The 15,838-nt window shown below is 42.1% G+C and overlaps 2 protein-coding genes across 5 annotated transcripts in view; one reads left to right on the top strand and one right to left on the bottom strand.

The window, feature by feature from the left end:
* Positions 1-15,838, top strand: part of MED12L (mediator complex subunit 12 like) — a 398,615-nt gene that overhangs the window by 224,468 nt on the left and 158,309 nt on the right. The gene's annotated exons all lie outside the window — the stretch shown is intronic.
* The window catches only part of GPR87 (G protein-coupled receptor 87), a 28,473-nt gene continuing 21,865 nt past the window's right edge, over positions 9,231-15,838 (bottom strand). For all 3 annotated transcript variants that reach the window (XM_015560790.1, XM_006758957.2, XM_015560789.1), the window contains one exon: positions 9,231-10,352. In XM_015560790.1, the coding sequence (XP_015416276.1) occupies positions 9,310-10,352 (1,043 nt within the window). In that variant the 3' untranslated portion in view covers positions 9,231-9,309. The remainder of the gene's footprint in view (positions 10,353-15,838) is intronic.

A 15,838-nucleotide genomic window follows, 5' to 3' on the forward strand; every position in this document is an offset into this window, starting at 1 on the left:
GAGCATAGAATGACTTGGGTTTCCAGTTCAGGTGCCTGGGTGGTGGTGATGCTGTTAACTGAGTTCCAGGGTAAGGAGCCCCCTTGGATAGGGTAGGGAAGAGAGTGATGCAATTCAGGCACAACAGCATGGACCCCTCGGCTTCCTACCCTGTCACCATCACTTCACTTCCTTGGCTAGTGTTCTTCAGATTTCTCATCTGTAAAATGGGAATAATAATAGCATACCTATTTCGTAGGATTGTTGTGGGGGCTAAAATGTTTAGGATAGTGACTGGTAGGCACTACATAAGATTTGATCATCATTGTCTTGCCTGTTTTTACCTCATAATTTTAGGGGTATGTGTGGGGCACGTATGGCAGTCTTTCAAATGGCATTTGCAGAGAACATATTAAACTTCAAAGCAGGTATCTAATAAAGTTTGGATATAGGCTTTATAGAAATCACTTACTCTTTTAATAATCTTTTGTGATTATGGAGATGTGGGAATAAAATTTTTTGCTTTATTTATTAATTTTTTATTAAGGTTGTATCCCTCTGCAAATTTATTTTGGGCTAATTGTATATAGAGGCTTGGGTTTCTGTAGTGCTTGAAACCTTGGGTGTGTCTTTTTCTCTGACTACGGATAGCTCAGGAACCAGCATCCGAGTTCCCAGTGTGCTAACCCCAGGGGCATTTGTCATACCTGGAGTATTGTTTCCTCCCACTATGTGGTGGATGCCAGATGTTTGGGAAAGTCTGAGGCAGTCTTGCACAGGGAAGACTTGCCCTGTGCTTCTCAGAGAAGTAGCCTGTTAAATGTTCCCATGGGTGAAAAACCTGATTATAAATATCTAAGCCCATCATTTAATTCTATTTTTCTGTGCAAAATATATTTTTTTGCCTGGTCAAATATACATTGACCAATGTTTCTCAAGAACTGTTTCTCATTTTTTGAGAGCCATATTGCAAATGGTAATGATATAAGTGGCATTCACATAATTAAATAATGAATGCAAGCATCTGAGTGCCGTTAATCAGCAAGTACTATTTTCTTATGGATCTGATATCAAATTATATATTATTTTATTATCCATTTCTCCCTTTCTATTTCTTCTTATGTTATGATTATCTTTTATATATATATATATATTTTATTGATTTTTTACAGAGAGGAAGGGAGAGAGAGATAGAGAGCCAGAAACACCGATGAGCGAGAAACATCGATCAGCTGCCTCCTGCACATCCCCCACTGGGAGATGTGCCCGCAACCCAGGTACATGCCCTTGACCGGAATCGAACCTGGGACCTTTCAGTCCACAGGCCGACACTCTCTCCACTGAGCCAAACCGGTTTCGGTGTTAATGATTATCTTTATGCTCAGATGCATATATATCTAGGCAGGCAGGCCTTGATTTTATAGTTCAGATATATATGTATTTAAGGTACCATGATTTGGTTAAATAATACCAGTCTCCCAGCAACATGGGTCAAATGTCAATTACCACAGTGCATTACCTGATTAATTCCATTAAGTACAAACTTCACTGCTAGCTCTCTAGTTCATAGTTCACCGTGTAAATGACATATGTGCCTCATAGTCAGTGACCAGTCACGTCACTTCCTTCACTGCTAGTTGGTGATTGGTCCCTGCACACCTGTCTTTCTGAAAAGTGATCACCCTGGAACTAGAATTCAAACCACTGGTAAAGAGATCTATAGAAGAAATAGCTCACCGGGAGTGTAGAGAAAATGATGCTGGCAAGAACTTCATATTAAAGGAATTTTCTGAGATAAAGGATAAAATGTTGGAAGCTGTTTCAGAGTTACAGAGGAGTGCGACAGTTCTACAAGACAAAGGAAAAGATGCCCACTCTGTATCCAGAGTTAAATGCCAGCAGGACAAGCACTGTTAACACTGCTCTTAATAAGTTTTCTTCTTTACAAAGGATTAAAACACTTCTTAATGTTTCCAATGCTATAAATTTGCTATTTTTCATTTATAACCAGCAGTAAGAAAATTTTTAACATTTTGACAAAAATTTTAAAGTTATGGAACAGTTGATTATTAAGATTGCTTTGCACAGTTTCTGCTTTGCAGTTATTTTTATGGTACACACTACTGTGCAAGCTGAGGTCTGAGTGCGTGTGTACGTGCACACTTGTGCCTGTATGTGTAGGTAGATTTTATCTGTGGCTTTATATCAGCATACTAAAAGTATGTTGATGCAGCTCAGAAAAGATGCTTTAGGCTTGATAGTGTTGTGAAGCACTGACCCAGATGACTCCAAGCTTAAATAGTACATAAATGTCCCCCTGAGAGAGCGGGACGTCCGGCTTGCGAGTGGGGATCTCCCTATCGTGCGCTATTAACGAGCGATTTAAAAATGGGTGATGTTGAGAAGGGCAAGAAGATTTTTGTTCAGAAGTGTGCCCAGTGCCATACTGTGGAAAAGGGAGACAAGCACAAGACTGGACCAAATCTCCATGGTCTCTCTGAGTGAAAGACAGGTCAGGCCCCTGGATTTTCTTACACGGAGGCCAACCAGAACAAAGGTATCACCTGGGGTGAGGCTACACTGATGGAGTTCTTTCGGGCAGTCCTGATTTAAATAAGATTGGCTTGAGGTTTAATGAATATGGTCAGCTTTCTGAGCTTTGATGATAATTTTGGTTCAGCAAGCACTGTCACTGTCCTCCCTTCTAACAATATGGTGGGACTTGATTCCTAATGTTCAGCTTTTCCCAGAGGTGGCGAGTGCCATCTCAAAACCTGTAGGAGATTGGCTTACCTTTAGATTTGTATAACTGGTTGTGTTAATATGTTTAAACTCTGAGGAAACCCTTTCACTGTCCCTTAGACCTGCAAGACTAGCCTGTGTTTCAAGTTGTGTTCATTAGCCTGTTAAAAGGAAGTGCTGCAGATAAGCTGGCAGTGACCATTTTATCTCTTTGGTCCCAACTATGCCAATTTAATAAAATTCCTTGTATCTAAACTGTTGCCTTTTACTGAATGAAGGTCATTTTAGTGTGGTTTCTGTATAATATCAAATAAAGAGTATTTAACACTTCTAAAAAAAATAAATGTTCTGCCTGATATCCAATCTCCTTATACATTTATCTATTCTTTCATTGTGTAGTATTTCTCTAGCTGTACAAAATAACAAAAATTTGAAGAAACATGATATAACTCGGGTTTTTTGAAAAATACATATAGATATTAATTACCAAATATCGATAGATGGCTTCAATATTATTGAAGATATTTGGTTTAGGCTAGTAGTAATAATATTAAACACAGGAAGTGATTTTTAAGACTATTTAAAATAGTTACTAGGTTAAGGGCTGAGTTACACTTGTACTGAATCTGTCAGCCCTGGTTGTACATTCTCTGTGCTGGTCTGCATGTTTTGATTTGTTTTGATTTTTAAAATATATTTTTATTGATTTCAGAGAGGAAGGGAGAGAGAGAAAGATATAGAAACATCAATTATGAGAGACAATCATTGATTGGTTGCCTCCGGCATGCCCCCCTACTGGGGATTGAGCCCGCAACCCAGGCATGTGCCCTTGACTAGATTCAAACCTGGGACCCTTCAGTCCGCTGGCTGACGCTCTATCCACTGAGCCAAACCAGCTAGGGCTGGTCTGTGTATTTGTATATGTGAATGTGTCAGAGCTGGGAAGTTTTGTTTCTAAATCCAGACTTAGACTTGGAGGCTATGAAAAATCTGGTGACCTAAACCCTATTCCTAAGCGATGCTGATTTAATCAGACACGTGGCTCATTTCTGAGAGTTGAGGCTGTGGAGGCTGCCCAGACTGCAACCAGTGGATATTCTCTGGCATTATTCGAAGAGGAATTGGCCACTTTACTTTTATTAAAGAATGTTTGTCTATGAAGGAATTTCCATATCCGCGGTTTCCAAATGACAAAAAGGATATGTGGTCTAAAAGCCACAATACACAATTTTTATCATTTAAATGATTTCTTACCTCATTATTGTGGTTTATATAGACCTTAAAAATATCCAAAACAAAAGTTGGCATTTGAATCACATGAGTTGCTTGATAAATAAAACTTTCAATACAGTCTTATTTCCTCCTCTTCAACACTAATAAATGGTTTTGTATACTTTTCAATCCATAGATAAATTATATTTAATTTATATTTTCATGTATATAAATTAGGAAAGAGCAGTCAATATTTGTAGCATTTTCTCCCATTAAATTCATGTGTATGGAAGCTTTTTTAGCTTTTGTTGTGTTTTTCTTTATATTTGTAAGATAACTTCCTGTAGGTCTTAATTATTCTTTTCAAACATTTGCATCTTATGTTTTTCTAAGCAGCTCCAGGACTGTTTGCGCGTGTGTGTGCGTACACATTAGCACTAAAGATGGCTGAAGAAAGATAAGAGGAAGGGCTTGGAGTCTTTTTCTTCTGCTCTTTCATGAATTTTACCACTAGATGGTGGTAGAGGGCTAGGGGAGTATCTAATCTAATAAAAGAGAAACATGCAAATTTACCATACCTTCACTATGCCCCCCAAACCACACCCATCAGCCAATCAGAGCGACTATATGCAAATAAACCAACCAAGATGGTGGCCAGCAGCCACGGAGATGGTGCAAGCAGGAGGCTTGGTTGCCCCAGTGATGGAGGAAGCCAAGCTTTCTGCCTGCCCTGGCCAGCTGTGGCCTCCACTAAAGGCAACAAAGTTTCAATTATAGAAGATAAATAAATCCCAGATACCTGCTTCCAGCCAGCCCCCACTGGGAGCTTGGGTGGCTGGGGGCTGTGGCTAGCCTGCAAATAGCCATCAGCCCCTCACCCAGGTTGCACAGGCCCCCTAGGGGACCCCCCTGAAGGGGCTGTGGCCGGCCTGCAAACAGTGACCAGCCCCTCACCCAGGCTGGCCAGACAATCCAGCGGGACCCCCATCCTGATCCTAGACACCCTTCAGGGCAAACCAGCCAGCCCCCTCCCATGCACCAGGAATATAATAAAAGGGTAATATGCAAATTGATCCTAACAGCAGAACAACTGGGAATGACTGGTCACTATGACACACACTGACCACCAGGGGGCAGACACCCAATGCAGGAGTTGCCCCCTGGTGTTCATTGGACTCCCACAGGGGAAGCTCTGCTCAGCCACAAGCCAGGCTGACAGCTGCCACCACAGAATTGGTGGGAGCCTCTCCCGCCTCGTCAGCAGTGCTAAGGATGTCCGACTGCAGCTTAGGCCTAGTCCAGGGGTGGGCAAACTTTTTGACTCAAGGGCACAATGGGTTCTTAAACTGGACTGGAGGGCCGGAACAAAAGCATGGATGGAGTGTTTGTGTGAACTAATATAAATTCAAAGTAAACATCATTACATAAAAGGGTACGGTCTTTTTTTTTTTTTTTTCAGTTTTATTCATTTGAAACGGGCCGGGTCTGGCCCGTGGGCCGTAGTTTGCCCACGGCTGGCCTAGTCCCTGCTGGAAAGTGGACATTCCCCAAGGGCTCCTGGGCTGCCAGAGCTATGTCTGACTGCCAGCTAAGGCCTGATCCCCCAGGGAGCGGGCCTAAGCCAGCAGGTGGACATCCCCCAAGGGGTCTCAGACTGCGAGAGGGCACAGGCCGGGCTAAGGGACCCCCCCGCCCCCGAGTGCACAAATTTTTGTGCACCAGGCCTCCAGTGTTAAATAAGTCTGCATCTATGAGATGCTTGCATTCCGTTGAAATGTGAAAATGTTTGACCTTAAGAAATATTTACTTTTAGAATTCACTTAGGGATATCAAAGATTATTTAAGTATCATGTTGAGCACAGTGTATTTTTTTTTACATGGTAAACGCATAATAAGTATTTATTAACTATCTTCTTGTATTTATTCTGGGAAAAATATTTATAAAATTTAAGGGACCCCAAAGTTTATTTTGTCTTTGTTTTCTTAATTTTCTTTTCCTAACATATCACATTTCTTTAGTTTTTCCTGGTATATCACATTTCCCCGTGGCTATCATAAAATTTCTTTATGTTTAGGCTGTAGACTCTTGTGCACACATGTGTGTACCTGCACACACACAATTTTGCTTTAGCTGTTTAATCTAAGTTTATGAATTTTCCTAGTTAGCATTCCCTTAAAGCTGTGGTTGAGGAAAACTACTGGTGTACTGTTTGGAAATGAGAATAGAATGGTGTGAATAGGATAATGAATACAGAGAGTAAGACATACACCAAAATATTTTCTACATATCAGTTTCATTTTATGTGAGTTTTAGAAAGAATAGAAACATTTTCTTTTTTGAAGTTGACTGAATATGTTTCTCAAGGGCATATAGGAAGAACAACTATGCTATTTACTACTTTCTGAGAGGATCCTGCAATACTGAATATTATTCAAAAGCTCCATGTAAGAAATGTTAGATTTCTGGTTATTTCCAAATTAGCAATTGATTTAAAATTTTTCAGTACTAATGTATTTGGTACTAGCTTCTAACATGAGCAAATATTTAATATTTCTATTGATAATGTTTTACTCATGTAAATAATTTTTCTTGGTTGACCAGGATAAATAACTTTTGTGACCAGAGTATGGGCCTTGATGTGAAACATAAGCAGTATGAATTTGATGGTTTTTGTAACACAATTTATTTTTAATGGAGATAGTATTATAAGATGTCCCATTAATACAATAATGAGGGGCAGTTCCTGCATTGAGTGTCTGCCTTCTCCCCCTCCCCCTGAAGAGGGAGGCGACTGGTGGCAGTGATGTGGGGGAGGAGGACAGGGCCGGCCACAGAGCGATGGGGGAGTTGGGGGTGGGCGGAGCGGCGCCAGGCCACCAGCCGAGGCAGGTGCCAGTGGGGCCTGCTGGTCGCCCCACAGATGGGCCTGATTGCCAGCCAGGCCTAGGGACCCTACCCTACATATTGGGAACAGTCTCTTAGATTTAAGAATTAAAACCTGGCAAAGCTACTCTAACACTGAAAAAACAGGATGATGCAGCGATGACATGCTTGAACTCTGGTTTGCAGATTCTGACACTATAACTGTGTGACAAAGCCAATGAACTTCTCTCTGCTTCAGTTTTTCCACCTATAAGATGGGGAAAATGGTACTACTGCCTCAGAAGGATGTTATGTACTACTTTTTATAATCAGGGCAAAAAAATGTAGGTCCCCATACAACAGCAAGATGCCTTTCACCTGTATGAAAAAAAAGTATGGTCACTGGTGCATGCAGCGTCCTGGATTGTGAGAGGGATGTCCGACTACTGGTTAAGGCCTGACATCCCCTGAAGGGTCCTAGATTGCCAAAGGACACAGGCCAGGCTGAGGGACACCCCCCACCCCCTTTCCTGGGGAAGAATTTCGTGCACCGGGCCTCTGGTTTCAGAGAATAAAATCAGTATAACATTAAATGTGCCCACTATACAGTGTTCCAATTATAGAATCATTAAAATACAATTGAAATATTTTAAAGACCTCAGAGTTGAGGTCTGGGGTAGAGATGTGTTTGGTAAATTCCAGAGTGCTAAATGGAGCCATTTGATGCTTTTAAAGAAGGTAGATTCTTAATTATGGGGTTCTAAGTGATCATGCATTTATATGTCATATATACACATATACATACTCACATAGTGAAGAGGATAATATCATTTTTGAGGTATTTGACTGGGACCTGTGATGTAGTGGAAAGAAACAGGGAATGGAGGGATAGGATGTTATGCTGAGGGTATTTTTCCAGCCTCAATTCTGCTCCCTTCACTTTATATAGGTTACCTGTCATTCATCCTCGGTAATATGGGGAAGGCGGAGAAAATAATTAGCCTTTCAAAGTTTTTTTCACATTAGCTGGTGTAAAGCAAGGCAGTCTTAACCTAGCTAGTGGCACACAATTGGGGGAAGGAAGTGGCTATTCAAATAACCAAGTGAGGTGAATATATTCGCATAGTGAAGTGCCCCTGGAATTCATGGAATTAGAATCTTGATGGAAAGATGGATACTTGAATAGAGATTCTCAGATAATTCTTTTAACTCCTTCACTACCAATCCCTTTGCCAAACCTGACTCATCTTCTGGACAATTAGCAGTCCCCGAATTCTGTTCTTGTACCTTCTGAGGGTTATCATTGTTCAGCCAAGTTATTCTTGTTCCCTCTTTTGCGCACCTTAGTTTTTGTTTTGTTTTTTTTATAATTTTGCAGATCGTTTAAAAGAGTTTAAATAAAGTATTGTTCTTTCATATACGGGTGTGTGTTTTATCTCTGTTCACTATAATGTCCTCTTTTGTCAGCAAATGTGCTGTCACTACCCCGCCTCCCTTCATGCTTCCCCAGCTCCTCCTCAGCTTTAGCAACAAATCAGGCACTTGAGCAATACTCGAGCAGCTGGAGGCTTTGGAGTGAAGGCTCAAGGATTTTTCTTAAGGGGAAAATAATGTAAGATTTAGAGGGTTGTTTATACTTTTTGCGCTTGATTTATTGAACTCTATTTTTCAACCTAAGGTTATCTTTTTAAATGATTGATATCATTATTAAAGCTTAAAAAGAAGAGTATTTCACTAATAATTTTTTAAAAATTGGCTTTTGATAAACTACATATACTCTATTATCAGCCAAGCTTCCATATTCTCTTCTCTACCCTCAGCACAAGTATTTAAATGCAGAATAGGTACGTAATAATAACAAAGTTCAGTGTTTCACCCTTACATTCAGCCACACTTTTCTTTCTATAGAATAGCCTAATTTTAAAATCAGTTAATTGAATTCAATCTTTCAAATACATTACTTAAAAAATATCATCAAACCTCCTCCCAACTACCCCCTACACTACACAAGTTTTAAAAACATGCATATGACATTGATAAACACAGCAAACGGGTGATGGCCAAAGGTCCTACTTATTCATAGAAGGAATCAATATTTACTGTTATATAAATGAATTGTATTGAAAACAGCATTTTCTTTCCCAAATCAAACTTCAGGGCTAGGTGGAGTTATCTTTCGTACTTTCTGTTCGCCCCAAAGTGACTGCAGAGCAGCAGGGTGTCCCAGGAGATGTCCGCCGTGCCCTCACATTGCTGCAGCTCTCTTCCTCTGCCCCTTCAGCTCTGTCATGAACCCTGCCTCTCAGCCTTGCACTACCTCTTGATTACCTCACCTTTTGGTCTGCCTTAATGTTTTTTGTAGTTTCAAATTATACCCAGATTTCATACCATTTTATTTTTCTGTTTATCCATATTTTGATGGTCTGAAGCAAGGTTAATCAAAAGAAACATTTATTTGCAATTTGTACATATCGACTTCAACATACAAGGGGAGGTCTCCTAGCCTTTAACTCCTACACATCAGTATAGTCATAATATATGCGGACTTCTGATCTTCTGACACTTTGCAGTGACCTGATGCTTTCGCTCCTGGTTCTGATATTTGATTTCTTGAATAACCTTCTTGAAAATGACCTACACATGAAAAAGTAAATTATTGGGTCCAGGCACACATTGCACGCAGACAAGAAAAGTGTCAGTTCTCTGCAGTAATACAGGATTTTGTGTGCATATTCATCTAAATGTCTGTCTAAGTCACTAAAAGTAAAAGGAATTCTGCACAAGTGATATGGTAGAAAACAGGTGAAAAACACAGCCACCACCACCCTAATGCTTTGGTTATGTTTCCGCTTCCGGCTTGACTGGCTGATGAACTGCCTGCTGGACTTGTGGATGTACCGGGATATGGCTATGTAACACCCAATCAGGATCACCAGCACAGCCACAAATAAGCAGCTTTTGAGGTAAATGACTACATTATGCCATCGGACTCCCAAGGGACTCTTAAGTTTCATGCATTCATGAATATTTTCTTTAGTTGGTTGAACATCTGTTAGAATGATGTTTGGCAAGGCCAAAATAGCCATGATCACCCAAACACAAATGGATAAAACCTTCGTAAAGGTTATGCTGTACATGCGAGAGTCCCCAAATGGCTTTACCACCTTCAGATAGCGATCAATGCTGATCAGCCCAAGAAACACAATGGAAGTATACATGTTTGCATAATATAAAACTGAGGTGTATCTGCAGAGGATGGCCTTGAAGTACCACGGTCCCAATCCTATATCATGGACTATTCGAAATGGAAATGTCAGCGTCATTATGAGGTCAGCAACTACTATGTTTTTGAGATAAAATATGAAGCTGGTTTTATTCCTAATGTGGAAGAAGATCCACACTGCTAGACCATTCAGCAAGAGGCTTGCCACGAATACAACGAGGTAAAGCACAGGCATGATGATGGTGTCGAACTCGTTGTTAAGGGTGGTATTCCTTCCGAGGCCATCGCTGGCATTACTTGGAACGTGGCTCCCTTGGCTGAGCAGCTCGGTATCTGCGGGAGAAGCGGATATGTCACTGTAGTGCTGCACAGCATGCTCACAGCTGCCTGGCCTCCCTCACAGCAGACCGCTGCCATTTGGGGAGACTTTGAAAATGTCTTTAGTGATGTAAAGTGTCAGTTTAGTGAATTGTTGATGTTTTGAGTGGCTAAAGAATTATTGGCCTCATCCCTCAATCTGCCTCCCCCGCCCCATTGTCCTGGAAGTAAAATGTGATATTTCCGGTTCTCTGTGCTGTTTGAAAATGAAAATAAATAATATTAATGAAAATTATCATGAATTTTAAATCAGCGTTTGGTATCATTACAAATAGATTCAACACAATCTGAGGGAAGAAAATTGAAATTTCATATAATAAGGAAATAAAATAGCTAGCACATGGTTTTTCTTCTAATGTGGTCTTTGGCATGATCTGAACTATTATTTCCTCTTTATCATTTTTAAGTTTTGTGGGTTTTTAAATAAGTTTGACTTTATAAAAATTTTTATTTACTAATTTTAGATGGAGAGAGATGGGCGGGGGAGGGGGAGAGAGAAAGAGAGACAGTGATTTTGTTGCTGCACCCATTCATGCATTCATTGTGTGCCTCCTGCATGTGTCCTGACTGGGGATCAGGATGATGCTTCAACTACCTGAGCTACCTGATCAGGGCCAGTTTTGACTTGTTTAATTGTCAAGAGAAAAAGTAAAGCTAGTGGGTCATTTTGATTTTTTTGCTAATGACTTTTTTATAGTACTTAAGCTTTAGGGACTGTTTTTAGGAATAGAAGCAATTGTTTTTAATGTTTTAGTTTAATATCAAGGAGAACAACTTGTTTGGCATAGGCCAAACTGATGATTGCCAGATGGGAGGAAGTTTGGCAGGTGGGAGGGCAAGTGAAGGGATTGTTGGCATTGCTCAGTGGTTAGAGTGGCAGCCGGTGCATGGGAGGATCTCGGGGTAGATTCTAGATCAAGGGCAGGTACCTGGGTTTGCAGGCTTGATCCCTGACCCCTATCCAGGTGCGTGTGGGAGGCAGCCAATCAGTGTGTCTCATATCGATGTTTCTCTCTCCCCCCTCCTCCCTTGCACTTTCTTAAAAAAAAGGAAGAAATACAAATTGGTAGTTACAGACTAGTCACAGAGATGTAAAGTACAGCATAGAGAATATAGCCAATAGTATTGTAGTGCTATACTTATTGGGGGGGGGGGGTCACTTTATAAGTTGTCTAAATGTCTAACTACCATGCTGTACACCTGAAACTAAAATAACATTGAATGTCAACAATAACTGAAAAATTAAAAAATGGTTATAGGCTGATACCTATATTTATTTATAAGATTTTACCTATTGCACTTCGATGAAATCTTTAAACCTTTTACTTTTGGTGGGTTTTTAGTTTTCAGTTCATGTGTGAAAAACCCATACTATACCATCTGTCACATAATCACTGAAATGGTTTATGAGCATTAGATTTATGTGACAGCAACGAAAGGAGCCTCTGGGATCTCCTACTACAAAGCGTTTAATTGATGAGCAGCTCTGGCTCAGCGCTCTGACCCCATCACGTGTTCTTGCTGATGCCACACTTCCCATGGAATGCCACCACCCCTTGCTGAGCACAGCGAGGGTATGAGGGCAAGCCTGTTCCTGGGACAGGAGGAGCTTCTGACAGGGAGTGGCTGGAGGACTCTGTCCATCTGGTGAAAACCTTCTCCCTCTGCGCTGCCATCTGAGTGCCCCTGCTCCCTGGGGCAGGCGTGCACACAGCCTGCCGTCCCTGCGGCATTTCTCCCAGTAAGACTCTTGGCCATTCGGTTCCACTGTGTCACCTACTCTTTATGAAAACCTTAACTAATACAATTTTATTTTATTAATTTTTATTTTTTGGTTAGTGCTCACCTGAGGATATTTTTTCCATTGAATTTTAGAGAGAGTGGAAGCGGAGGGGTGGGGGGGACATCGATGTGAGAGAGAGACAGCAATTGGTTGCCTCCCGCACGCCCCATCATGACCAAGACCGGGATTGAGCCTGTAACTGAGATATGAACCCTTGACTGCAATCAAACTCGAGACGCTTCAGTCCCTGGGCTGACGCTATCTCCACTGGGCCAAACTGGCTAGGGCCTGAACTAACACTATTTTAAAATGAACTTTTTAGATGTAAAGTTACAAGGAAGGTCATTTCTGCGTTTTTACTTGTCACTAATTTATAATGTTTACCAGTTGTGTTTTGGAGTGGTTTTGTGCTAGAGGTAACTGCATGAACTTGGCCCTCATTTCTCTACATGAGAGGCACTGTAGTATATATGTTGTTGTTGGTTCCCTTCTTTGAAGAAGTGAAACAGGGAAGGTCTAATGATTATAATCCAAAAACAGGTTCTTAAATTGCTGCCTGAAATTTAAGTGTAGGCTCTTCGTGAGTATTCTTGCCCTCTTTCTAATTCGTTCCCTTTTATTCCCTGCTACAAGTGTTTGTAAAAACTGGTTTTCCTGGCTTAAATATCTTTACGCAGGCTCGTAATTTATACCTGGACTAGCCTGTGATGACAGTACCCATAAGCTTTATGAGTGCAAATGCCTGATTCAGCTGCCATCTGGATTCCAGTGGCCAGTTTCCGATATTGCCTTGAACAGATCATTGAAACCTGTTTGACATAATGAAGTGTGCAGTCTTGGTGGCTTAAGCATACCATCTATGTCAGCGTCGATGCCTTAGGAGCTCCTTAAGAGGTGCAGTTTCACCTGGGTTAAGATATCTGCTTGAATTAATTTCCCCAATTAAACTATTAGCAGTCACTTTTGTCTAACCCAGACTAGATCCCTAGGAAAGTGGAGAGGGGATAAGTGGTACAGCTGAGGGGTGCAGCCTGAAAAGGGGCCACTACATCATCTCCTGAAACGATAGCTATACTTGAAACAACTATTGATGAGTGGTTTTCAAAACCATTGTAGATCCTAATCGGATGGTACACTAACTGTAACATACTAGGCATGGCCCAGCTCAGCCCCCAGTGTTTGCGCATTGGGTCCACTCTGCATGTCCAGTGTGGAGCGGAAGGACCCGTGCCTCCCTGGTTGGCCAGGGACTGTGTGCATATTCAGTTTATCATCATAGCATTTCAAAGTTTTGATTGTATACACAAGCACTCATATTAAGTGATAACTTACTAATCAATCACGGTGATTATTAAATACAGAGTCTAAAATCAGAATGGTAGAAACAACCCTTCTCTGTCCTCTGCCCTGTACATGCAAAGTCCTGCACGAATGACCTGGCTGCGCAGTGGTACTGAACTGCCTTGTGGCTCTGAGGCAGCCTCCTGTCCAGCTTGTGGGCTGTGTCCCTCACAGCATTTGCTTCCTCAGCTTGTGTCTGGGATCAGTGTTTTGGAATATAGGACTTCTGCAGTCTGTCGGGTGGGCTGGGCTTGGTTATTATTTCATTCACAAATTCCACATTTACAGTGCAGCTTAAATTATTAACGTCTGTTACGGGTCCTTTTATGAAATAACTAGAGGCCCGGTGCATGACATTCATGCACTGGAGGGTGTGGGGATTCCTCAGCCCGACCTGCCACCCTCTCCAATCTGGGAGCCCTCAGGAGAGCCCTCTCTAATCCGGGAGTTTCTGTCTGTCTTTGCAATCATGTGAGTGAATTGTCTGAGACCCCAACTCAGTTTGGTTTGTAGCTCACAGAATAATAGAGGCTTTTTTTTTTCTTTGCTTCATTGGTGGAGGTTTCCTGGAAGTTTTAGGATATCTTCCCTTTAATGTTTGCTAGACACTGATTTTACTTATAGCTCTTCTGAGAACCACCATAGTGGTTCTCAACCTTCCTAATGCCGTGACCCTTTAATACAGTTCCTCATGTTATGGTGACCCCCAACCATAAAATTATCTTCATTGCTACTTCATAACTGTAATTTTGCTACTGTTATGAATCGTAATGTAAATATCTGATATGCAGGATGTATTTTCATTGTTACAATTGAACATAATTAAAGCATAGTAATTAATCACAAAAACAATATGTAATTATATATGTGTTTTCCAATGGTCTTAGGCAACCCCTGTGAAAGGGTCGTTTGACTCCCAAAGGGGTTGTAACTCACAGGTTGAGAACTGCTGGTCTATGAGATCCATCTGCCACCAGAACTATAATTCCTGGTGCTCCCCACGCTCTGGGCTTCCACTTCCAGTCCTGGGGCTGCCACCAGAACTACTATTCCAAGAATTCCTGGTGCTCCCTGTGCTCTTGGTTTTCCCTTCCTGCTCTGTCTCCATCCCATGGCCTCCCACTCGGCCAAGTCCTCCAAGCCGCCAGCTCTCCCTCTCTGCTCTCTGTCTGGCAGCTTGAGGAGCCAAGTTCCCCAAGCCACTCCACTCTCTGCCGGCCTCTCCCGCTCTGCTCTCCGCCCGGTGTCTGTGTATGCAAATTAACCCACCATCTTTGTTGGGTTAATTTGCATACTCCTGATTGGCTGGTGAGTGTAGCAGAGGGATGGTCAATTTACATGTTTCTCTTTTATTATATAGGGTATGCTAATAGAAAGAAAAAACTGGTTCCCAAGGAGCAAGAAAAGCCATCTGTGGGCTGCTCTCAAAAGCTTTAAACTTAATAGAGAGTTTTGTCTCAATTTTGTTTTAGAACTAAATCTGATTAGTCATGATTTTTTTCTGCCAGCTGTACCACCATCATTTCTCCCTTCTGTGTGGGGCCCCCAGGCTCCCTGTCCTACACCATTTCTCCCTTCACTGTGGGGCCCCAAGCTCCCAGGCTTGTGTGTGTGCTGAGGGGCGTGTCCCTGCACTGCTCCTGCTCAGGAGCAAAGGCGTGGAAAGGAGTGGCTGTCTCACCCAGCCAGTATTTCCCCGCCTACTTCACTGTCCATAAAGAATGTGGCCAGATAAGGGAACAATTTTTAATGTCATGTACCTTGAGGATTCAATTAAGAGGAACTAGAAGCCAGTTTTACAGTGAAGGCTATTTTCTCACATGCTTCTTGTTTACTAGGATGTCATTTTCTGTATTACTTAGTGTAGACTTTGATGCAGAGTGATGATTGAGGGTAAACATTTCTTTTTTATTTTCTCCCCTGCTCCCCTCCTACATCTCCTTTTATATCAAACTAGAGGCCCGGTGCACAAAAATTTGTGCACTCGGGGGAAGGGGGGGGTCCCTAGCCCGACCTGTGCCCTCTCGCAGTCTGGGACCCCTCAGGAGATAATGACCTGCTGGCTTAGGCCTGCTCCCTGGTGGCAGAGGGCAGGCCTAATCCCTAGGCGCAGCCCCTGGTTGGGCTCAGAGCAGGGCCGATTGGGGAGTTGAGGCGCCGCCCCTTGTCATGCACAGAGCAGGGCGGATTGGGAGGTTGCGATGCCACCCTCAGGGTAGAGCCGATTGGGGGGTTGGGGCACCGTCCCGTCACACTCAAGGCAGGGTCGATGGGAAGGTTGCGGCACCACCCCGTCACGCACAGAGCAGGGCCCATC

This window comes from Myotis davidii, unplaced genomic scaffold (genome assembly GCF_000327345.1).
Source record: "Myotis davidii unplaced genomic scaffold, ASM32734v1 scaffold316, whole genome shotgun sequence".
NCBI lineage: Eukaryota > Metazoa > Chordata > Mammalia > Chiroptera > Vespertilionidae > Myotis > Myotis davidii.